The following is a 23,859-nucleotide window of genomic DNA, read 5'->3' as shown; positions in this document are numbered from 1 at the left end:
CCCTGCCTTTGCTCACATTTCTTCAATCCACAACAGAGACTCATTTTACAGGAATTGATGTTATTTTTCATACTTACTGAAATGTTGAAGCCCCACATTATGCTGCTTGGATGCTTGAGCTCCACTGTGAATGAGAGGAAGAGGAGATGGCATTTAAAGAATATGTATTAATATTAGTGTTTCGAGGTTAGAAGTCAGAACCCTGCAGTCTGAACGTTTGGCCAGGTGAACTGATAACAGGTTGGCAGGCAGCCTGACATTGTGGCAATTTTTGTCCTCCGATATACAGTTGTGTTCAAAATAATAGCAGTGCAACATTACTAACCTCATAAATCATATTTTTAGTAGAAGTCATATTTCTACATGGCAACTAGTAAGTGTTGTAGAGTCACAGAAAACAGTCATGACATGCTCATTCTGTGTAATTGGCGGGAGCATGTTCAAAATAATAGCAGTGCTGGGTTCAATTAGTGAGATGATTGATTCAGGTGTTAATTATGGCCCATATTTATTTTTGAACAGCCTAATATTCCTTTTCAAGATCAACGTTGGTCATGTTTTGAATTGGAATTGAATGTGCTGTGTTCCCAACACATTCATGTTATGGAATTAAAAGCTATTCTAGGAATTTTGAGCATTATTGACTTTTTTAAACACACTGCTATTGTTCTGAACACAATTGAATATGTATGTATATATATATATATATATATATATATATATACATAAGATTCCACTTCATATTTTTGGCATTTCTCCACTATAAAGGAGAGTGAACCTGTAGAAAAAGCTCATTGTATATCTGTAATCTTTAGTGTGTAGCTTCCTCTGACAGGCATGTGTAACATGACTAGTCCGGGGTTAATAACCCCCCCCCCTCCATGTACAGTGCAGTCCTGCTCCCAGTACAGTGACAAATGTTGATCTAGACTCCCACCTGGATGGCTGTGACCCACTTCTCTTACCCACTCCCACATAAATCCTAAAAGGAATGGTAGAGTATGAGGATGAGGATGATGATGATGATGATGATGATGATGGATGCCACCTGTCATGCATGCAGTGTTCCTGTGGCATTTGGCCATTTCCGCTCAGACCCTCTTGGGCCAAGGTTGGTGCTGGGTAACCTGACCCTGCCACTAATCCCTGTTAACATGCTGGTATTACATTAAAGGTTGCGATGACGCCCTGCCACTGGCAGTTGACGAAACCTGTCAGTTGATGCAGAATTCTAAGCGTCATAGTGAGAATGGTTGCGTCAGAGCTGAGCACTTCACCGTACTTCACTTTGTTGGGGGTCGAGCTGTGGGTCATGGGATTTTATTTCAAAACCTTGAACAGTGGCCACTCTGGTATTACGGCGGCATGTCAACACCTGGAAAGGAAGGCTTTTGCTCATATCAGTGATACACTTCCACTTTTGTGGAGTCAGCATCTCTTCTGGTAATTTCTAGTTCATGTGATCCTTTGATGCTTTCATATCTGAACATCTCTCAGGGACCATAATTCAGTCCGGCTGTAACAGGACCCCCCCCCACCCACCCCCCTCTCCCTCCCTCCCTCCCTCCCTGACCCAGATCCAAAGATCTTCAGCCATTCTCGGCATCCGCTATCGAGGATAAGAGGCAACAGCTGGGGTAGCCCCCCCCCCCGCCCACCCACCACCTATCCAAAGAAATGCCCGCTCCCCGCTTCCTCATGCCCTGGTCTGTGTCCACGCTGTGCAGGCAGGGCTATTAATACCCCTGTGAGTACATTAGACAGGAAGTGCCAGGTTAGCACACCCCACTGGTCCGTGGCTCTCAAACAGAGAGGGTGGTTGACCATCTCCCCAGGGACACACACCAGCCCTCCGCCCAGGACTTCCACACTGTTTCTACTAAATGAACCGGCTTCTTTTATCTTTCAGGGAAGAAAAACAAGTATAAAAACAGTGTTTTCATTCAAATTTGATTTTACCCCCATGACGTTCTTTGAAACCATCTGGCAGTAAATTGGAGCACGGTTGACAGGTTGTAGTCAAACTGGGGTAAAGTTGATTGCTAAGAGCCCAGTAACTCCCCCGAGGTGATGGACTGCCCCCCAGTGGAGAGAAATGAGAAATAAAACTCCAATAGTGTCATTCATGTTTTATTGGTCCCAGTGTTGTACAGTGCAGTTACATTCCAATACAGACAGGAATGACCTATATGTCTACCAGAACTGGGGGGGGGGGGGGGACATTTGTAAATAACTGTAATATTTGTCTTACCCAGACGGCTGGGCTTCACCACAGAAGACTAGGGATGCTAAAACAGAGTTAGTTTAATCTACTGATGTATGGGGATCGGCAGTTTAACCCTCATGTTGTCCTCACGTTGTCCTCACGTTGTCCTCATGTTGTCCTCATGTTGTCCTCATGTTGTCCTATATCAATGTTCTTTTTAATTCCCCAAAATAACATGATTGATTCCACCCAACGCTCTTTGGCAAGTACAAATCTCTACTTTCATTAATTTTGGGGCGTCTTATTCAATATTATAACATTTGAAAACAAATTGAAGTGGTTTTGAAATAGTATTGAGTAAAAGTTGACATATTCCAGTCTGTGATCATCCATCAACATCCATTCCTTTCATTTTAGTCTCAATAATTCCTAATTTCTGCTTTTCTAACTCAAACATTAGGTATAATTTACTATAACCCTTGTGTTGTCTTCCCTTTTTTCATTGACCATAAATTCCAAAAATAACTGTAAACTAAAGTTAATAAGTTAGTGTTACGTAGTGTTGAAAATGCCCAAAAAAAATCGTATTAAAAAAAGAGACTAAAATGAAGAAAAAAAGTTCAAAACATCGACAAAAAGAGTCAAAAAGTGTTGATTTTCAATTTTGGATGGGAAGACAACACAAGGGTTAACCGAAACCAACTGAACTGTGTTGAAGCAGTACATTTTTTATTTCCCTTTACCATCACTTATCTCTCTCTGAAACTAGTTTTTAATCCCATGCGTGTGGAATTTGCTGGCTCCATTAACACGGATCTTCAGGTAAAATGACATTTCCCATGTTGTAGGAATTCCAAAACTAAATCCTAAAGACATACTGAGAGGCTGTTCAGTTCGAGGGCATTTCCTGCTGTTTTTTAAGAACAGACCACTAATAAGCAGCTAGCTGAGTGACAGAAGGTGCGGTTGATGGTGATCAGTACATAGTCACCTGAGTTAAGCACAGAGGGAGGGGGGTGAGGAGAGAGTCCACAGTCGGGTTATAAGTAGTGGCCGTGCTAGGGGGGGCTGCCGGTAGGAGGCTGGTGTGTTATACTGAGCCCTCACAGAAGGATCTTCCTCTTCCTCTTGTACTGACAGGCCGTGATGAGCTCTTCATCCGCAGTCATACTCGTTTCTTGGACGGCTCAGCGGCTTTTTCCCCATCGAGTCTTTTATGTTGTCCGGATCTGAGCATAGCGTATTTTAGACCTCCAAAAGAAAAGAAATCAGTCAATTATTGATAATGTGTGTGTGTGTGTGTGTGTGTCTGTGTCTGTGTCTGTGTGTGTGTGTTTGTGTGTGAAGAGTACCTGGGTGTCTTTTCTGAACCCTGTCTGGCTTGAGAGGCACTCTTAAATTGCGCTTCGAGTCTGGAGTAGATTCCTCCTGTAGGCTGCAGCAACAGCACACACACACACACACACACACACACACACACACACACACACACACACACACACACACACACACACACACACACACACACACACACACACACGCACACACACGGACACACACATGCACACAAATTGTCCGGAACAAAAACAATTCGACATCAGGCAGCTGCAAAAACTAGGACAGCAGGGCTGACGGCCAACACCAATCATTTCATTTCATTTCCAGCATCCTGATGCTACATTACATTTAGCATGCATGTATATGAATATGAACAGACACTTGCCTCTTTAGTTTCCTTAGATTTGCTCTGTTCCTGGTCTCCAAACCTCATCTTAGTCAGGTAGCCGATGACCTCCACCATGCGCCGCTGGTCTGGTTCATAAAGACAAACAGAGAATAAAAACACAGAACTTCAACTTTCAAAAAAAGTCAGAATAAAAGAGCATGTATAAGTCTCAGCATACTTCATAGGCCTACAAATATGAAAGTATTGACAACATTCAGTTCTCGTTTACCTTCTTCCCTCTGAGCGTCCTGGTTGTACCGCATGGAGCGAGAACTGTCCCACTTATTTTTCTGGACACTCACTCTGCAAAACACACACCACCAAAAGTTCAGCTATACAACATCAAATCCAAGCTGAGCGTAAACACACTTCCATCCTCATGTGATACTAATGCAGAAATATGTAAGCATGAGTCGGAGGAGTTTCTAGAAGAACTTGTGTTTGCAGGTGAACTCACATGAAAGGTGTGTTGTCCCTGGGCTGTGGCTGAGGGGAAGGCAAAGGGGAAAGCACAAGCATGCAGGATTTAAAGTTACAGTGTACTCTACTGTGTTATCTGCGTAGGAATACAGTTCCTAACAAACGTAGTAGTAGTAAAACTAAAATATATGAACAGCGTTAAAACAGACTATAGGGTTTCTGGTTCAATCTACAGCAATGGAAGCCATTAATATAATAATAATATATAATAGGCAGTGTACAAGAACTGTCTCTTTAAGGTGCTTTGCAGTACAGTACAGTAGTAATGCATAATTCAGAGTCACTGTGTGTATAAAGTCATGGAAGCTGAGTTATATTTGCTTGAATAAATAAATGATACACTTCTAGTGTGTATATGTGCATCAAAACCCCTATAGAGTGAGAAGCAAGAGTTCTATATCTATATTTCAGACATCTCCATAATTTGTATGAAGTAAATCCTGCTGCTATGGATGAAGCAGGGTGTATTATGCTGGAACTGGATCGTACCACAAGACCAGAACAAGACCAAAAACCCCGATGTGATTTATGAGTGGGAGTCAGCCGTATTTTACGTCCGCAGAGAGAAACGTGAATTGAATATGAAGGACTCACTTTCTCTGCTTTGTCTCTGCGCTGGAAGTTCGGAGAGGACATTTGTTTCCTCAGAGGTCTGGGGGCCTTCTTGGCCTTCTTAGCAGCTGGAGACAGAAGACAACAGAGAAAAACAGGATGAATATGATGAAGGTCGTCTGACGCCATCTGCTGGCCGAAGGTAGCTACAGTTTTATTTCCCACCTTTAGAAAGTAACAACAACGAAGGGACGTGATGATAGTGGAGAGGGAGGAATTGCTATTAATGTGCTATTAATAGAGAAAAATGTCATCATGTGTCCTCATTTTACTTTTATCATTTTAACCACGACTAAAGGAGTCCAGGAGTGATGAAAAATGATGTGATGTTTTACTCTAATTAACTTAATTTTTTTTTAAAATTTGTATCTGTTTATTGATCCCCAATGGGGAAATTACAATTTACACTCTGTGTCCACACTTTGTTAGTTATCACACACAGTCCTGAACTACACACACACACACACAAACACACACACACACACACACACACACACACGCTCAGGATCTGTACATGCACTAATGGAGAGATGCATGATGTGAGGAAAATATCTAATTGCGATTATTTTGACTGTTATTGCGATATGATTCACGATATTGGAGAAAAAGATCCTTTTTGTTCCATCGTTCTCATTGAATATATTCAAATAAAAAAATGTCAAAAATCTTTGGTCTGTCTCTGCTGGAACACAATAATTAATTATAAATGGTCTGACATATTTTGCCTTTAACAAATATTGCGCCCTCCTGCAATTTGGATATTATTAAATATTATTATGTAGTCCAAATTTCAATAAAATTGCGATTAATTCTTCAGCTAACATGACAAACTGCAAATGATGTAATGAAGAAATATTGCACAAAATAAATAATAATGGATGATTATAAAAAAAACGTCATCAACGTATCCATATATTACTGTTATCAGATTAATACATTGGACAGAAATATGAATTTGTATCACCCTATCATCTATACCCGACAGCATCCCTGCAGTAATAACTGTTATGACTTTCTATTGTCTCAAAACGTTTTGGTGATTATATACATAATCTACCATATGAACTGATATTAAACTGCCAATATAAGACACTGTTGTTATAATAGTTATGGCGAGAAGAGCCTGTAATTAAACCGGGCAACAGCAGTTTAATGACGTGAAGATATTATTATATTATTATTATTTCTTCCTTCCAGACAGACACAACTTCAAGCATGCCAGTTTCCCATCGACCGTGCAACTTCTGTTTTTACCAAATTTAAAATGAAAACGATTTGCTCGTCTTTTTTCGACACTTTTGTCGCTTTCCCCTTGTCTTCTAGTCACGTTTTCCCAAGGCTTTTGTCACTTTTCCCGATGTTTTTATCGAACGTTTTCTGCACTTGCCTGACAGAAACGGCTGCTTTTAGTAATATGCTGAAATACAACAAATGGCTTGTTGAATTGAAAACAAATGAAAGTTTCCGACATACTTTTATTGAACAAATTGAACATTGAATTGAATATACAAGGCACTGCTAAAAAAAAAGCTTTCAACTGACACCAAAACTGTCTGAGTGCCTTTCACAATTTGTTTAATTATGTAGTGTAATTAATGACCAGACTAATCCCTAATTCATGTATGTGTTGCAGCCGTATAAGTAAATCAAAGCGATTACCGCAAACATGACTCATCATTACTTCTGTCTGATGGCGAAGGCCACGCAGCCGCACAGGCCTACAAAAACAACAGCTGCCGATGTGATCCAGCTGGGATCTGCCACAAAAAAGCTAGAAAGAAAAAAAAAAGCTCCCCTACCTTGTTTCTTGGACTGCTCCTCTTCGTCCCCCACCTCGTCCTCAGTGACCTCTGACCCCGTGGTGTACTCCTCATCCTCCGACAGGAGAGACTGCTGCCTCTGGAAGGGGGAAGGTCACACATTTTAGACATTGCTACTCAGCTGCTTAATGACAAAGACTGTAGTCAATCTTTACATTTGACTAATCTAACAAAGGATCTCAGTAAAAGCACTCGGAGGTGCAGACAGAGACAGAGACAGAGACAGACGACCAAACAATTAGTAGCAACAATGTACAGGCAGATGTAAAGAAGGAAATTAGAGGAACGTCCTACCAATTGCAGACTCCAGTTTTTCAAAAAGGAAAACTGGTCGGGAAAAGAAGGAAAGTAGTTGAAGTCAGAACCAGAAAAATGACATGCATCAGACTGAGAGAAACACCGAGAGAGACAGGGACAGAGAGAGACTCACAGTGCTGCCGTCTCCTCTCAGAGGTCCGAGCAGTGTCGGCTCCAAGAGAACATCGCAGTCCTGAACCTTTTCTGCACTGGAGGGACTCTCCTCAGCACTAACACACATCCCAACACACACAAAAATGGAATTTCATCGCAAGCTTTTGATAACAAGTGTAGGGCTGCGTGCTGAATTCAATACTTTATTAGGCTTTAAAGTATCGAGTAATTACAAATGCCTCGTCATTTAATATACAAATTCAATACCAAAGGGGTAAATCCCATCAGCGTCAGTGAGCCAATAAGCACGCAGCATGCTTTTACCATATCTATTAATGGTTGTGATTGGCTGTCTAATGTTACACATCATAGAGACACGCAGGAAAAACTCCACGTTACACAGAGACGGTGCTCACGTTTGTGCCGTAATGTGTAATGTACATTTTTGTCAAAAAAACAACGTGAGATCATGACTTCAGGTAGACATACACGGCAACTTTCCAAATGACGTGTGGCTGGATAACCCCCCCTAAAAACTAAAAACCACAACGCTCGATTTAACTTTTCCGCTCAGGCACGGATGAAACAAATGAGATGCGACGTGTTACTTCATCTTACTTACTTCATCTTACTTACATTGTCATCTTTAGAGGTGTTTGGGAAGATTTTTTAAACTTCAGACAGACCCAGACTAGCTTTTTCTGCTTCGGGTCTCTATGCTAAGCTATGCTAACCATGTTCTGGCTCCAGCTCTGTACTTAGCATACACTTTTTAGCTATTCCTTTAAAATGAAACTTGTTAAAATGTGTATAAATTAGGGTTAACTCCCCTTGCTTCTAAACACATTTTGAGCTATCTGCGTGTATATCTATGCTGTATACAGCGAGCGTAAACACACACACCACTTGCCGAGTTATCGCGAGAAGAAAGCGACGGTTGCGTTTAGGAAACGTGACACGCAAGTTGGGTTTAGAAAAAGAAGAACGGGGTTGGCTTTAGTAAAAAACAAACCGATGGTTGAGTTTAGGACACAAAGGAAACATGGCCCCTTTCACACTACTCGCTACGACGTGAATTCACATGCCCACAATTCATACAAGGTAATGCAAGTCAATGGAGGCTAAATGACATTGGAATTGGTGTGTCATACTTACGCCATTTTATGAGATCAGTCTTTAATAGTATTTAAAAGTATTGTTTAGGAACTGGTATCGAAGTCACGGTATGGGTATTGGTACCAGTACTGGCATTGAAAATGTTTGAATGATACCCAGCCGCAAACAAATGCTCCTGTAAATTATTGGGCAAACAAGACACGCACACACTCATGCTCACCCGTCTGCAGGTGGTGTGTTGGACAAACACACGGCGTCTCTGTGCAGCAGCAGGTCATTGAGGACTCTGGTCTGGGCTGAGGTGACCTCGTCACAGTTCTCTTCATCGGGTACGTTCACTATGTGGTCTCGCATCTTACAGCCCTGAACACACAGACAGGATTTCCTGAAGCTTTGACGCGCAGCCCCAAACGTATGCATGCACAGTAAGCAGGCTCAGTGTTAGGGTCGTCGGTCGGTAACATGCAATGGACTGAATCAACTCCTACATTCGTTTTAGATTATCCTCTGCTTTCCTTTCTTTGGTTTGCACGCTCTTTGCCTTGCTGCCAAGGACAATCTAGCATTACACTGGCTTGAGAAAGTTTACACCCCCATGCTAAAGTTGGTTAAAAAGAGGAATATAAAAACATCTTTTGGAAATTGATCTTAATGCCTTAATTCAAAAAAGTTAAAATAACCCCACATCATCACATACCCTTCACCATACTTAGAGATTGGCATGGGGAACTTTCCATAACATCATCTCTAGATGCAAATCAAACCAGCTATTAAGCTAACTGAAATAACACCATGCCAATCTCTATGTATGGAGAAAGGTATGTGATGATGTGGGGGGGCTTTTTTAATTCCAAAGGCCAATGGCCGATCCATGAAATAACTGGCCTTTAATAATACAATCTGCCTGCCTCTATGGGAATTTAACATGGGGGGGGGGTGGGTGTATACTTTATTTTTAATTTTAAGGAAGAACATTTATTTATTTACAATACATTATTCATTCACAAAGAAAATTGGTGTCCTTAAAAGTTTGGATTTTCCAAAATTTTTGAGTCAAGGCATTAAGATCAATTTCCAAAAGATGTTTTTTTTATTTCTAATTTTAATCAACTTTAGTATGGGGGTGTAAACTTATTAATTTACTTATTGCTACCTCACTGAGAAATAACTATGAAAGAGCTAATGATCACAGGATACACTTAAAAAAAATAGGCTACACCGTATATTGTACATCAGTCCCTCTGTGCTGCAGTTTAGCTGGTGTGGATGTCTTTGTCATCTGTGAGCTACATTTATTAATCTGTAGCCATGGAGGATAACAGGGTCAGGCCCAGCATGCAGTGGGGCGGCACTCTAAACAGATTACTTATCTGCACTACTTCACAAGCCATGTAGAGGATTTTTTTTAAAGTATACATAATGGTTCAATTAAGCATTATTGAGCAGCCATTATCTATAATCCACCTGTTTTACTAACCAAAGTACAGAGAATGGGAAGCATGCATGGTTTGATTTCTGTAACAACTACAACTTGTAATTGCCCCGCCCTGATGTGTTTCTACCTGCTCCTTGTTGCCACCCTGCTTTCCCTATGTACTGTATATTAGACTTGGTGTTCTCCTGTTTCAGTGTTGGATGCTCTGCTTTTGTTTCTGGCTACTTCTACAGTGTTTAGTATTTCTTGTCTTTTTGAATTCAGCTTTTGTGGTTAAAGCTCTCTTTTTATTTTTACCTGACTTTTTAAATCTCTTCAGGGCGACTATTAGTACACATTCATTGTGTGTGTGTGTGTGTGGTGTGTGTGTGTGTGTGTGTGTGCACGTGTCTGTTTGTCCATACCTTGGGCATACCAGAGGGGTCGAAGCGGAGAACTCTCTGATTGCAGCAGGGGTAGATTCCTGCACCATGCCAGCCTTTCTCAGTTCCCATGCCAAGGTACTGCACACTGTCTGGGTGGTACTTGCAATGGGTTAGCTCTGCACACACAAACACCTACACACACACACACACACACGCTCAGATTTGTTGTATCAACATTACTTTTACTACATACATAACCTCACATGAACACACAAACACACACCTGTTGGCATCGGAAGCAAGTGAGGTAGTTGATGGTACCCCAGATTCTCCAGTAGACCAGGACCCAGGACTTGAGGTCCTCATACAGACCCGTGATGTATTCATGCACATCCCAGCTCTTTTGCCTGCAAATGTACACACACACAAACACACACACACACACACACACACACACACACACACACGCACGCACACACACTGTGATAAAGAGTTTAGCCCTTAAAGGGTAAATAGTGTATTTTTGACAGTTAAATACAGGAACTACAGTTACAGGTACGTGAATCTTGACACATGTGTGTATACTATTATACCTAGTGTGTGTGTAAATGATCTCTCCGCGAGCATCTATGTTGATTTTCCCTGGAACACAAGAAATCTTTCTCTCTGTGTCTTTGGTCAGCAGCTTATGGCACAGACCACACCTGGAATTAAACGTATGACAAATAGTGAGACTGACACTAATATCACGATAAGAGAAAAAATGCAACTGATGTTCATCACCTCACACACTCTGCCGCTAAGCAGTGAGGTAGGTACTGTAACTCACCTGTAGAGAGTCGAGGCGTTTCCTGGCGAATCTCTGCTCTGGTATTTGGGATCGAAGAGACGCTCAATTTTCTTCTGAAACAATTTGCTTTGAGGGAGAAATAAAAATAAAAAAAGAGATTTCTAGCATTGGTTGCTTTTGCAATTTGATGTTATGACCTATTACCATAAACTATCTCTATAACAAGATTAGGCATCACATTCATCTGGGATGCTTCGAGAAACCACTCGTAATAAAAATCACCAATCTTCTGCATCTCGTCACCTCTTGAACTTGTCTTTTTTGTCCCTGATGTCGTCGGCCTCGTTGTGGTTGAAGAGTTCGGCGATGCGCGTCGCCAAGTTGCTGTTGATGCAATTCATGTTGCAGGGCGTGGCCACAATGGCGCTCATGTGTTTGTGGCAGTACTGGATGCACTCCTCCACCTGAACATGGACAAACATGTTGCTCTTGTAAGACCTTTCACAGCAACAGTACATAAAATGTCAATGATCTTACATAAATAGTAATCACATTTTTTCAAACACAATATTGCTACAGTGTTAGCTCTTCTTTAAGAGCAGCAAGGAGGTACAGCAGTGTTTATTGCAATGTGTCTAAATAACATCTACACTTTTAACATTCATGCAACATCAACTTAACAATGGCCAAAGGTCACAATCTATGTATGGGCCTCTTGTTTTTCCTGGACTAGAAGAGAAATGATTCTAAAACAGATTTTCAAGCTGCTGGTAGATACTCTTGGGAATATGTCGTTGCCAGGCTACATATCAATAGTTTTTTTTTTTACATTTGAAAAAACAAAAAGGCCCAAAGCACATCACCACACATGGCGTCGCACGTCACAACACTTACTAACGTATCCATCTTCAAGAACTCGGAGGAGATCAGGATTGAGATCACATTGCTGGGCTCTGTAACCGACAAACACCACGTGACCAACCGAGCGAACCCCACAACCAGCAGACAACACACAACACACAGCCGGTGAAACACCAAACACAACGTTTAGTGACTATAAATCAAGCAATATGCACGGATTTACGCAAACAGGTAAGTTACAGCTCGGGCATTCCTATGTGTAAGAATGTGATATTTCTTATTAATGTTTGAGATTTACCGAGGCGGGGTTTGTCCTTGTTTCCCTCTCCCGCAGAGTTCCTCCTGACGTAGTTCATGAGCCAGTCGAAGATCTGTACGTCACAGTGAACGGAGATGTCCACCTCCTCCCACCTCTGCGCGTCCACGGACAAATACTCGGCGAAGTAATGCATCTCTTTGACGAGGAGATCTCTGGGACACGTGAAGTCCTGTTTCAGATTCTTGGTCTCGTCACACACGTGGATGACCATGTTGGGGCTGTAGGAAAAAAAAGGTAAAATACATAATTTGAAAAAAAATAATACCTTACCCAACAGAAAAACTCACTGCTAAATATTTTATAGCAGCCTTTTAAATCCACAAGGTGTGAGTGATTCCTACTGAAAGGATTTTACTATCATGTGCATACGTGTGTGTAAGAAAATCAATGTGAATTCTTGTTAACTTGGGTTCACTGCTATTGGAATCAGCACTTTATAAAGACTGAGGGTGAGTTCTTGATCCTTACTCTCGTGGCTTCTGAGGTTTGTCATCCTCCTCTGCGGAGACCCTTCTCTCTTTCTTCTCCACAGCACCAACCCTTCCTGTGGGCGTCGACTTGGAGCCTGCTGACAGCAGCGGAAAAAATGGAAATATACGTTCAATCCAGTTATCAAACAGTAAGCATCAATACAACGGCTGCACATTTGTTTTGGCGCTGACATATATTTTAAGCTTTGTACTGCTCTAAAATGTTGGCTTGTTCCAGCCGTCCATGTTCACTAGCCTGGGAACAGTTTATTCATAAAGTTAGCTGCGACTTAACTGAGAAAAAGGCATCGTCAAAATGTTTAAATTCAATTAAAAGCTGTTATTAAATAAAAACTAAATGCATTTTAGATGGCGCACATGCCACTCTTATAAGACCTTTCACAGCAACAGTACATTTAATGGCAATGATCTTACAAAAATACTAATCAAACACTACTTTATCATTATTGCTACAGTTATTCTCACAGAAGAGCGAGTAAGGACAGCAGTGAATAAAACCTAAATGTGAGGCAAAAATCCTGTAAGAAAAAAAGCTGTAACAAGTTCAATTTAAGACATTTTTAATACCACACAGAAGGAAATGTGAAGCTGTAGTAAGTCACTTTTACAGCAAAATATGTTTTTGTCATATTTGCTAACACTTTCACTATTTCCTGACAGTACTAGATGAGACAGAGGAAATCATGTTCCTCTGCCTCTCCCTAGTGCTCATAATTAAAAGATTTCACCGCGAAGGAAATCAACCAATCAGAGTTGAGGAGTCTCTCACTCAGTGTCAATGACTGCGTGAAGACCTCAAATGTTCAGGTCATATTTGAGTGTACTGTCTAGCTGTAAAAAGACAACGTTTGAGACCCGACCCCCATGTTGAAAACAGTAGAGCCACAACCAATCCCGCTCATTGGCTGAAGCAAACTCTTACAGCTGATTGCTAAAATATCTGTTATCTGTAGTACTCGGAATGGCACTTACTGACCTGGGACTTTGCTGCTGCTCTGGCTGCTTCCTGTCTCCACCACCTCACCAGTGTCCAGCAGAGTGGTCAGGCCATCTGAAGGGGAGGGGCTTCCTTCTGTCAGGGGATTGCATTGGTTGTCCACATGAAGAAAGCCCCCTGTGCTCTTCAGCTCCTCAAACCGACGGGCACACTGGAAGATCAAATCAGGGCCACAGTATTATTTATTATCAACAAGCCAGGACTAATGTTACTAAGCCATGCAATGACTGATGGATGGGATTGGACAAATAGAGCGGTGGATGGCTGGATGGAAGCAATCATAGTTACCCAGCATTCCAGTTACCTCCTTGGGAGTGAATCCTGGAACTAGCTTGGCTACATAGTCCCAGTTTATGGGCTGGGGCACTCCCCACAGAGAGCCCAGCACCATGTCCAAAACCAGGACGTTGTTGTCATAGGGAAAGTTGTTGTTGTCCGAGCAGAAGCGGCTCATTTCTATAGAGGCAGAGAGATAAGAAACAAAAGGCAGATAGTTAACAATGAATGGTCTACATTTGCTGCACATCTGCTGGATCATGATATCCAAATTGGTGCTAAAATTGTTCAGAAAATGAATTGGCAACTTTTCTAATGGTCGCTTAAGTCTTTCTTACATGATAGGATGATTGGACTGTTGGTCAGGCAAAAGAAATGGGTTTAACATAATTTGGATGGGCCATTTATTTCAACCATTTCATAGGCCCAGCGGTAAGTTATTTAATTGGGAAAATATTCACCACTTCAATCGTTAAAATGACTAGTTAGTCGCAGCCCTGATCTAAATTATGAATGACAGCCCTTGCATCCATACACAAAATGTATGCGGCATAGTATGAAGTATGAGGTATTGCAGCAATACTGATTAATAAATACCATCCAGCTAGTCACAGATGAGAATGTAGCTAGTAGAGGTATTAATCACTCTTCTGTCTAACTATATATATATAAATACATATATACTGTATATATATATATAGGCTATATATATATATATTTATATATATATATATATAATATTCACATACTTTTTTTTTTACATACATAAAAATGAGTACTGTTAGTCTGTCTAAATTGTATGTGAATAGACTTGTGATTTTGGTGGATGATGTCTGTGTAATGTTTATACGTCATTTACTACAAAGAAAAGTTTGTATAATTGTCTGTCCCATGAATGCATCACAGGTCATAACATCTTGGAATGAATGCAGAGCTTAATGTAATAAGAGCATAATGTTAGCAGGTAAACATAAAGTCGAGGTTTTGTTCATTTTACATCCATTTGTTGATTCCGGCTTATGATATAAATCCATGGTAGACCATAGAGAAACGTAATAGTGTCAGTGGAGTGGTGATGCTAGCGCAGGCCGAGTCACTCTGTCCTCCCCCTGCTGCATCAACATCAGATGATTTCAGGGTCAGATTATATTCAGATGGTTCTGGACACATAATTCAAACAGCAAGCATTATGAGATATCGTTGACATACTTCTCTGGTTTCGGAGTTGTTCCTCCCCGTCTCCCTCGTACAGTCAACCAAGCTGGCGCCCGTTTTATGTCATTGTGTTGGGATGATGCTGATGCTGCGGTCCTCCTACCGGCTAACTGCAGCTATTGCTAATGCTAGCTAACTTTGAGAGACAGGATATGGTGCCTTCAGGTACTCCTTTCGAACAACTCGACACAAGTGATGCAATCAGCCCGTAGATATATCTACACGTGAGTCAGCAGCATAGTATTGCCTCGTTGTTGGTGGGTGTTGCTATATTATTCAAATTAGACATTATACTTGTGAATGCAATGTCAGGATAACTTGTACGGTAAAACGTCCCATTAACAAATGTGTTTACTTTTATCGAAGACTTTCTTGGTCCTCTGAGTGTAGTAACTCACGTTATGCAGTCAAGCCTTTAGCAATTAAAGACAAAACAGAACACGAGTTAAGTATCTTTTGTCAAAGTAGGATATGTCCAATGTTAATAATACTTTTTAGTCCAACTGCGCCAAGAACTACAGTCCGTGAAGGCATCATTAGCTTCAAACTGCAAGCATATCAGCTAGCTAGCTAACGTGAAGTGGCTCCTTATCTTAGTTTGTAAACCCAGTAGCACAGAAAAGTGATATAGACAAGCTGTGCTGTCAAAATACAAACTCAGCGGACAGGTCTTGAAATGATGTGGAGAAATAAAAACTGGTAAACTGGTGAATTCCGTCGGTATCTGCTGAGTCGTCCCGGTTGTCGCACTGCAGCAGGTTAGGAGTCCTGTTGCTAAGAGACAGCGGCTGAAAGGTTTCTGCCTTCAGTCCAACTTTTAATAAAACTAAATAAAGTTACCTGAAAAAAAAATTTAAAAAAATGATTTACCCCATTAAAACTAAACAAAATAAGCTCTCTTGGCCTTACGTTTTGCTCTTAACTTTTGAGATGTTATTGATGTGAAAACCCTGCTCCTACTCATTAAACCTATTTTATAATCCCACTTTCACTCAAAATAATTACGCAATGGACAATATTTATTTTCAAAATAATTATATTAAATATTTACAAATTACTTTCTGTGACCGACAAACAGCTAACAATGTGCAAAATGAGCCCTTCCACATTCTGAATGAATCCAATCACATTGTTTTACATAGAAGACAACGCAGAGGACCAAGCACTTTACAACTGAGGGCAAAAAGAAAATGCCATAATTACATTATCAAACAAAACACCCTGGCTTTGTCTTTACACTGTATACAGATGATTTATCAGTGCACCTTATATCTTAAACGTTGAACTTATTCTTGTTATTAAGCAATCTCAATCTAGTACATCTTGAATCAGACATGATCTTAAAAGAATAACAGTGTACTGTCTTTCTTGTACAAGTGCTGACTAAAGAACCGTACAACAAAGCACCTTTATGCATGAAAACCATTTTTGACCGTTAACCTTACCACAAAGTCCAAATTGTGTTTTGATAATATAAATAGATGAACCTAGGAACTACTTTGAGCCATTCTTGACAAGGTCTATGAAGTTTCCCCAAATATCTACTGTTGGCTGATTATTAGTCAAGCTTCAGAATTAAACTGCAAACAAATACTGACTGAGCCAACCAGTGTTATGAACACGCGTAGACTTGCATACACAGAAATCCAGAAATGCACAAACATCACAGGTCAGTCTTCTCGGGGATGTTCAGCACCGTGCTGGAGGGCATACTGGGGTTGGATGTTCCCAGACTGACGGAAGACGGTGTTTCTCTGTACACTGATTCTAGCAGTTCCTCTGGGGGGTAGGCCGAACCAAGGCCTGGAGTAAAGCCTTGGGCAGCGTTTGACTCTGGGTGTGCAGTATGGGCTGCCGGGGAGGCCTGTGCGCTCCCTTGCTGGACCTGAGCGAGCCTCTCCATCTCTGCGTACTTACGGCCTCTCCTCTTGCCCAGGACCTTGACGTAGTTGGCTGGGACAAGTCCTGTGGTCTGGCTGTCCAGGCTGGCCAGCAGCCAGCCACGCACTCTGGGCTGTTGCTCTGAACACAGGGGAGAATAAAGGGTCATGATCTGAGCTCACCAACATGGGGGACACCACACTGTTCTAGTTTCCCAAAAGCATGTTTTGCTCTTTCATTATTGACAATTTGTCTGATGGACTTCACTCAAAAGACAAACTTAGTATTTCTGATGTCTTTGCAATAAACGCTATGCACTTACATGGACAGGAAAACAAGAGCTGTTCATTTTATTCGTAATGCTTATGTGGTTATAATAATAATAATAATAATAATAATAATAATGCATTTTATTTAAAAGGCGCCTTTCTTGGCACTCAAGGACGCCGCACAGGGAATTCATAAATTAAGAACAGCAGAACAAATACAATATGTTATGTCTCTTTCTGACATGTATACAATCCTCCATGGTTGTTTATATTTAAGGTGATGTTGTAATATCTATCTATCTATAAAATAATACAATTTCTGGAGATAAAAAAAAAAGATGAGAAACCAATTCAAGGAACTTCATGACATTGATTAAAAAAATAAAATAATTTGCAACATTTACCATAATGGTCCCAGATGTGTAAAACCAGTTATGTATGAGAGGAATGCGAGGACAGAAAACAATGTCCAGCAGTTATTAAAGAGCGCTCACCTTTAGGGGCAAGGTTGAGCATGTCTCCAGCCCGCAGAGAAATCTCCTCCTCAGACGCAGCTGAAAAGTCGTACTCCGCTCTGGCGACTACGTGGTCGTCCTCCCCGCTGGCCCAATCAGTGGCTAAACACAGAAACCCAAAACAGCTTTACATCTTAAAGAGTAAAAGACAGACTACATGCACCAATTCAGTCATCGGCTTCTCTCTCATAGAATATTGTTTCATCCATCTTTAAAACTAAAAAGTCCCATATATAACTGGTGCAAGTAATTAGAGAGATCAGTGAGGACTGTTGTCATTGATACCACCTAGAGCAGTGGTCAACTGCTTGGCACTGAGCCAGAAAAAGCAAGTTTTCCTTCCAAGTAATTGGTAAAGCCAGCAGCAGCACTGATAATGATAAAGTCTTGTGGGTGGGTGGGGGGGGGCAGCTTCTGAACTTTAAAAGTTATGTTGATAAAATGTGCACGTTCACCATCTCATCTGCAAGCACTCACTTTGGCATCTCTCCATTTAGTGTATGTATAGGTACTGAGCATGTGTGTGTAATTTAGGTCTGTGTGTAATAACAACAGTTTGTCAATAGTAATTCCCCCTTGTGGGACTAATAAAGGGTACATTCATCTTAAAATCTTGAATACAAATCTCACCGTTTTCTTCAACTGAACTGGAGCTCAGCAGTTTCCAGATAAGGTAGGGTCCCCCTAATACTACGGCGAAAAACAGAAAGATTGGCCAGGACTTGACGGTCGGACCCTCCATCCCCGCTCCATCCACTCTGGACGCACCTGTGGCCAGGGCATCGCTTGCGCTGTCTGCCCACAAGTCGTCCGCCTCCGCGTCTGACCTTCGCCCCAGCAGCCTCTGTAACCGTCGGTAGAAGTAGCGCAACGTGCGTACCAGAGCGAAGGCGGAGAAAACTCTCGTGAGGTGCGAACGCAGCCGTGTTAGGTGGTTGGCTACGTCCAACACCGCGCGGAAACTGTTATACACAGCTGAAAAGGTGGCGTCCAGCATCATGCTAACTGAGGTAAAGGCCTGGACAATGCTCTCGATAGACTGGAAGGCACCGCGACTGCTCTCCTCCGCCTGTTGCACAAACCGGCTGGGGGGAGCGTCTTCCGTGTTGGAGAGGCGGCTGTATCCTCCCATGCCGTAGCCGCCGCCCCCATAGGCGTAGGGGCTGTAGCCCCCGTACATGGAGCTCCCATAGGGGCTGTAGGAGGAGGTGAAAGAGCTGTAGGCTGGACGGTAAGCCTGCTGGATGGGACGAGGGGGCAACGGGGGCACCATCCTGGTCAGGACAGGGGGGCCTGCAGAAACAGAGGGGCCTGCAGGTGGTCCACAGTTTGCAGATCTGTTTGGTGAGAAGAAAAATCATAGGATTCAAACAATTTTTAGTGTTTGGTTATGTCATTTTTGGATGATACAGAAAGCATGGGTAATATTTAATTTAGCTAAACTAAAACTTTAAACTGTGTAACTATCAGGTTGATGTGACCTAAACTGAACAGAACTTTAACGTTATTGACCGGCAAAGACAGCGAGAACTAAGAAGACAGTTTAACCCTTGCGTTGTCCTCCGGGGTCAAAAACGGACAACAATTTGACATTTATGTCCCTTTTTCAAACTTTTTTTTTTCTTCTTTTTTTAGTTTTCACTAGGACCACCTTACTACCACTAGTTTTACACTACTTTTTTGGAATTCATGGTCAATAGTCCTCATTTATATATAATTACTTAAAGAGTTAAAAAAAACAGAAATTATGATTTTTTTTTTTTTTACTAATAGTTAAGATCAGAGGAATGAAAGTGATTATGTATTTGCACAGAGCGTTGTATGGAATCCAATCCATTAGTTGTGGTAATTTGGTTAAAAAGAAACTCATATATTTCAGATATAGACATTTTTTAAAGGGGTCAAATTTGACAGGAGGAGTAATGGGAATGTTCACAGAATATTAAATACTACCCAAAGTGGAGAAGGGCAATTCAAATGATTGCATGGCATTAGTTTATGTTTTATGCGGCGTTTACATTCATAATTAAGATATGCTAACGTTACTGTTTACCTGGTGAGACACTTTTCCATGAAATTGTGTGGCCAGGTTGGTTCAGTGGGTAGCGCGGGCGCACATGTACATTGAAGTTTATGCCTCGACTCAGAGGTCGAGGGTTCGAGACCACCCTGTGACGATTTCCTGCGTGTCTTAACTATCTGTCCTGGCATAATTAAAGGCTGAAAAGCCCCAAAAAATAAAAATAAAAACTTTTTCTTTACAATAACGTTAGCTAGTTAACTAGCTACACATGCTAGGCCAGGGCCTCGTCGGGCCTACCGTTAGTAGTTAGCTATTCGCAAAGCTCGTCCTTTGTTTATTTGCCCACCGTCGGCGAAATATTCTGGCAAATGACTATTGGTTTAATGGTCAATGGTTTATACCGCCATATTAAAGGCTCCACCGTTTGGATGGTCACCTAGCTTGTGCTAAACCTTAGCATAATATAGCTAACGTCACCAACAACAGCGAACCAGCTCCAGTCCAAAACAGGTATATAGCTCGTTTACCTGTAATTTATAGGTGCACTCATAGCCCCTGGAATCCGCCTTTCCCATGGCTTTGGTGGAGGCTGCGGATCCATAGCAAAATATATGTCCCCAAAGTGTAAAAAAAATAATGCGAACTCTGCTCCCACCTGACAGCTTCTCCTGCTGCCTTCCCGTTCTCCTCGTAGTTTCCTACTCTAACATCGCAACTCATGTGTGTGTTGTTGGATTCATAGCCCTAAATGGACTATAACAATTGTGGATTTGTAGGTACATATGGCTTTGTCTCCTGGACTGGGATATTTTGGCACGGCTTCCATCTCTAAACAGAGGTAAAGGAATTTCAAATGGTCGAGGAAAATATAATTGAAAAAATTCCGACAACTCTTAAAAGCACCAACTGGTCTGCGATGTTTTGCGATTAGACCACAATAGCTGATAACAGATAGATGTAAATAATAGAACCAAATATTCTCCATTACTCTATCTAAATATCTGAATATTTTTGGCGGTAAATTAGATGTATTTGTATTTCTTAATGTTTGTAACTGCTTAAATTACTTAACAATCCATTAACAATCCTTTGTGTTTTTCACACTTGATTAGTTTGCCCTGGACGCTTACAGATTAAATGCACTGCTCACTTCTGTCCAGCAGAGGGTACTGTGACTTATTACACAACAAGACCCTCGAGATAGACTTCTGCAACCTGCAGATAATAGGGAATATCCCTGCTTTGTAATACACTAGAGTTGAACAAAAATTTGCATTAGTATTTTACTTATTTATGTTCAGTCACACATTTAAAACTTTCTAGTGGTTTGGCTGAAGAGAAACAGAAACTTCCTAAAGTTTGGGCTTAATTATGCATAGGCTACTTGCCCAACCTGCTTTAGGAAGTTCCATGTAAAGTGTGAGCTAAATAAACACACAAATGTCAGAAAATAACCCTCCTGTTGTCCTCAGGTCAAATTTGACCCCTTTAAAAAATGTCTATATCTGAAATATGGGATTCTTTTTAACCAAATGACCACAAAAATGGATTGGATTCCTCACAACGCTCTTTGCAAATCCGATGGATCACTTTTATTCCTGACGAAACTCATCTGTACGTTCCTCAAACCTCAACTATGAGTCAAAATAATTCATAATTTCAGATTTTTTAACTCAAACATTAGGGATACTTCCATATAAGTGAAGATTACTTATCACTTATGAATGAGAAATGATTAAGTAGAAATTAGAAATGACCACAAATTCCAAAAAGTAGTGCAAAACTAGTGGTGGTGTTAGTGAAAACTAAAAAAAATGTTATGTTTTTGTCCCTTTTTGACCTGGGAGGACAATACAGGGGATAACAATGATGCATAAAAGCCTGCTGTCCTCAGACTTAATGCCCCACATGAGCGTTCACTTGCTTCTTTTTACCCCCCCCCCCCCCCCCCCCCCCCCCCGAGATTTCACTCCCAGTGTTGTTCAGTTAACCCAGTAGTCAGGTTTTGAGAGGGGGCGGCTTGTGACTACGCTGCTGAGAGGGTGAGGAAAGCTGCACTTGAACGCAAGTAGAAAGTGCAGAGGTGTGGGCCTACAGTGTGGGTTTTAGGAGGAAGCCCTGTGATGTCAAGTGTGTGTGTGTGTGTGTGGGGGGGGGCATACATGCAGAGCTGTCACATTAGATAGATACACTGGGGGTTAGGAGGACGTAAGATGCCTGTGTGATGTCACAATGTAGGTGTGTGAGAGTGAGGTTGCCGTTCGTGACATGACGGTGTCAGGATCCCAGGCGAAAGGTGTAGGAGTCCAGGGTGTTAGCCCGTGATGTCGCTGTGTGTGGGACGATGCTTTAGCTGATGATGGTCCTGGTATTTGGGGTTTGTGCTGAGCACCTGTGACCTTTCTGCACCGTGGTGATAGAGGAAGGTCAAAGATAATGAACGATCATGTCCTCCAAGCATGTAAAGTAGAAGTACCTTACATGGACACCCAAGCAGGACACCCACATGTGTTTGTTGGATGTAAATTTGCTGCCGCCTCACTCTTCTGGTTTCAGCCTTTCCATCAGATTTTGGAACCTGGCTGCAGGGGTCTTGCTCCCATTCATGAAGTATTAAAATGAAATCTGATACGAGAACATAACTCTTTGGTTGAACTGCACACAGCTTATAGAAACTAGGGATCCTTGGCGAGAGTTAGATGAGAAGATAAATCCCACTCTAATGCCTGTCCGTTAAGTATGAAGCTACAGCCAGGAGACGGTTAGGGTTAGGTTAGCTTAGCATAGCATAGCATAAAGACTGGAGAAAGTCAGAAACAGCTAGCCTTGCTCTATTCAAAGATGCAAAAAAATTCTTAGTAGAACCCCTAGCGTTTACTAACCAACACAACATATCTTGTTTAGGCTATTTAATAAACAATATAAAAAACCTAATTTACAGCAAGAAAACAAATAAGTACAGCATATTTCTCGCATTGTCGAACTGTTCCTTTAATTAAAACTGAGCGGTTAAGTCAAACTATGTGAAAACAGCCCCAGACCAAGTGTACATAAAGTATATATATATATTAGACCCCATGATATGTTAAGTTATAGGGGAAATATAATGCTCATTTTCAGGTTGATACTTTTATTTTGGGTTTCTACTAAAACACGTTGAAATGCTTTAATGTTAAAAAAAAAACACATCATATATCTCATACTCTCTTTCTGAATACACCTTTTTTCATTCTCTGTCTGAAACGCTGTATTTTAGTGTCTGTCTTTTTAAGCTGCCATCCAGAAAAGCCCAGTCTGCTCTGATTGGTTAAGACTTCCGGGTCTTCCTCATCCGTGCTCTCTGTCACTGCAGCATCATTGCATCCGGGGAATGACTGAAGCGGCACTGCAGTGACACTTCCTACCTATAGGCTGTATAGAATAGTTGTGACATTTCAACCATACAGAGGTCATGAGGGCTCAATTAAAGGCACAGTTTCTGAATATGGTCTGGATGCATTTCTCTGTTCTCTGTTGATACTTTCACAGTATTCATATATAGACCTGCGTTATAATAAAAAGACATGTAAATGTCACTTGTTACAATAGTAGACCTTCAAGGCATGGAAATGTCACTTGTTACAATAGTAGACCTTCAAGGCATGGAAATGGATCAATTTAGCTGCATAAACTCCTCAAGCATAATGTTTCAAAGTATGTGAGATCTGAGAGAAATAATCTGATGTCGTCCAGTTGAGTTGGCAAGAAATCCCCAAAAAATAGCATCATTTTCTCTAATGGCAGTCAGACATTTTCAAAAGAAGATGTTGCCAACTCATTTCACAGAGATTGGCAAAGATTTGCCGGGGCATCCACAAAGTTACCCTGTATATTCCTGTGTTTACAACCACAATGTATCATTATCATGAAAGACTGATTGACCCGATAAGGTAGTTCAAAGAATCCTTTGCTTTCCCTCATACCCAATATATGCCAAGTTTCTGTTCCAACAGTACAGATTTAGCCAACTGGTTCAACCAGACGTGTGACTTTACGCCACTACTCTTTCTTT

At 41.3% G+C, this 23,859-nt stretch overlaps 2 protein-coding genes across 7 annotated transcripts; both read right to left on the bottom strand.

Moving 5' to 3' along the window:
• Positions 1 to 2,900: 2,900 nt before the first annotated feature.
• On the bottom strand, positions 2,901 to 15,897 carry sanbr (SANT and BTB domain regulator of CSR). Of its 6 annotated transcripts, none has more exons than XM_032542134.1 (21): positions 15,115 to 15,897; positions 13,934 to 14,085; positions 13,609 to 13,780; positions 12,610 to 12,709; positions 12,121 to 12,359; positions 11,856 to 11,914; positions 11,265 to 11,425; positions 11,001 to 11,087; positions 10,765 to 10,875; positions 10,455 to 10,578; positions 10,211 to 10,363; positions 8,592 to 8,734; positions 7,275 to 7,371; positions 7,139 to 7,171; positions 6,824 to 6,923; positions 5,007 to 5,092; positions 4,390 to 4,418; positions 4,162 to 4,235; positions 3,930 to 4,018; positions 3,559 to 3,641; positions 2,901 to 3,457 (listed from the first exon to the last, which is right to left on the bottom strand). In XM_032542134.1, the coding sequence occupies exons 2-21, from the start codon at positions 14,081 to 14,083 to the stop codon at positions 3,421 to 3,423; spliced, it is 2,127 nt and encodes a 708-aa protein (XP_032398025.1). In that variant the 5' UTR covers positions 14,084 to 14,085; positions 15,115 to 15,897; the 3' UTR covers positions 2,901 to 3,420. The 6 variants fall into 6 exon arrangements, with proteins under 6 accessions (XP_032398025.1, XP_032398022.1, XP_032398023.1 ...); XM_032542131.1 differs by having other exon boundaries at positions 3,559 to 3,634; XM_032542132.1 differs by having other exon boundaries at positions 3,559 to 3,634; positions 12,610 to 12,706.
• A 240-nt stretch (positions 15,898 to 16,137) lies between these two features.
• On the bottom strand, positions 16,138 to 20,571 carry pex13 (peroxisomal biogenesis factor 13). The gene is made up of 4 exons (XM_032542145.1): positions 20,336 to 20,571; positions 18,416 to 19,122; positions 17,765 to 17,887; positions 16,138 to 17,142 (listed from the first exon to the last, which is right to left on the bottom strand). Exons 1-4 carry the CDS (start codon positions 20,407 to 20,409, stop codon positions 16,784 to 16,786), a joined length of 1,263 nt encoding a protein of 420 aa, XP_032398036.1. The 5' UTR covers positions 20,410 to 20,571; the 3' UTR covers positions 16,138 to 16,783.
• Positions 20,572 to 23,859: the final 3,288 nt, after the last annotated feature.

The sequence above is a fragment of the Etheostoma spectabile genome, chromosome 17 (genome assembly GCF_008692095.1).
Source record: "Etheostoma spectabile isolate EspeVRDwgs_2016 chromosome 17, UIUC_Espe_1.0, whole genome shotgun sequence".
NCBI classification, from domain to species: Eukaryota; Metazoa; Chordata; class Actinopteri; order Perciformes; family Percidae; genus Etheostoma; species Etheostoma spectabile.
Note: the sequence above shows the minus strand (reverse complement) of the source record. Positions and strands in the feature narration are given on the sequence as shown.

Excerpts from the sequence above, each read along its gene's own strand:
- sanbr (XM_032542131.1), bottom strand. The coding sequence starts at position 14,083 with ATGAGCCGCTTCTGCTCGGACAACAACAACTTTCCCTATGACAACAAC. Across the intron at positions 11,088-11,264 it reads AAAAAAGACAAGTTCAAGAG|CAAATTGTTTCAGAAGAAAA; the intron begins GTGACGAGATGC and ends TCTCCCTCAAAG. Across the intron at positions 3,635-3,929 it reads AATCTAAGGAAACTAAAGAG|GAGGAATCTACTCCAGACTC; the intron begins GCAAGTGTCTGT and ends TGCAGCCTACAG.
- pex13 (XM_032542145.1), bottom strand. The coding sequence starts at position 20,409 with ATGGATCCGCAGCCTCCACCAAAGCCATGGGAAAGGCGGATTCCAGGG. Across the intron at positions 19,123-20,335 it reads AGTGCACCTATAAATTACAG|ATCTGCAAACTGTGGACCAC; the intron begins GTAAACGAGCTA and ends CTCACCAAACAG. Across the intron at positions 17,888-18,415 it reads CAGTTCAGTTGAAGAAAACG|CCACTGATTGGGCCAGCGGG; the intron begins GTGAGATTTGTA and ends TTCTGTGTTTAG.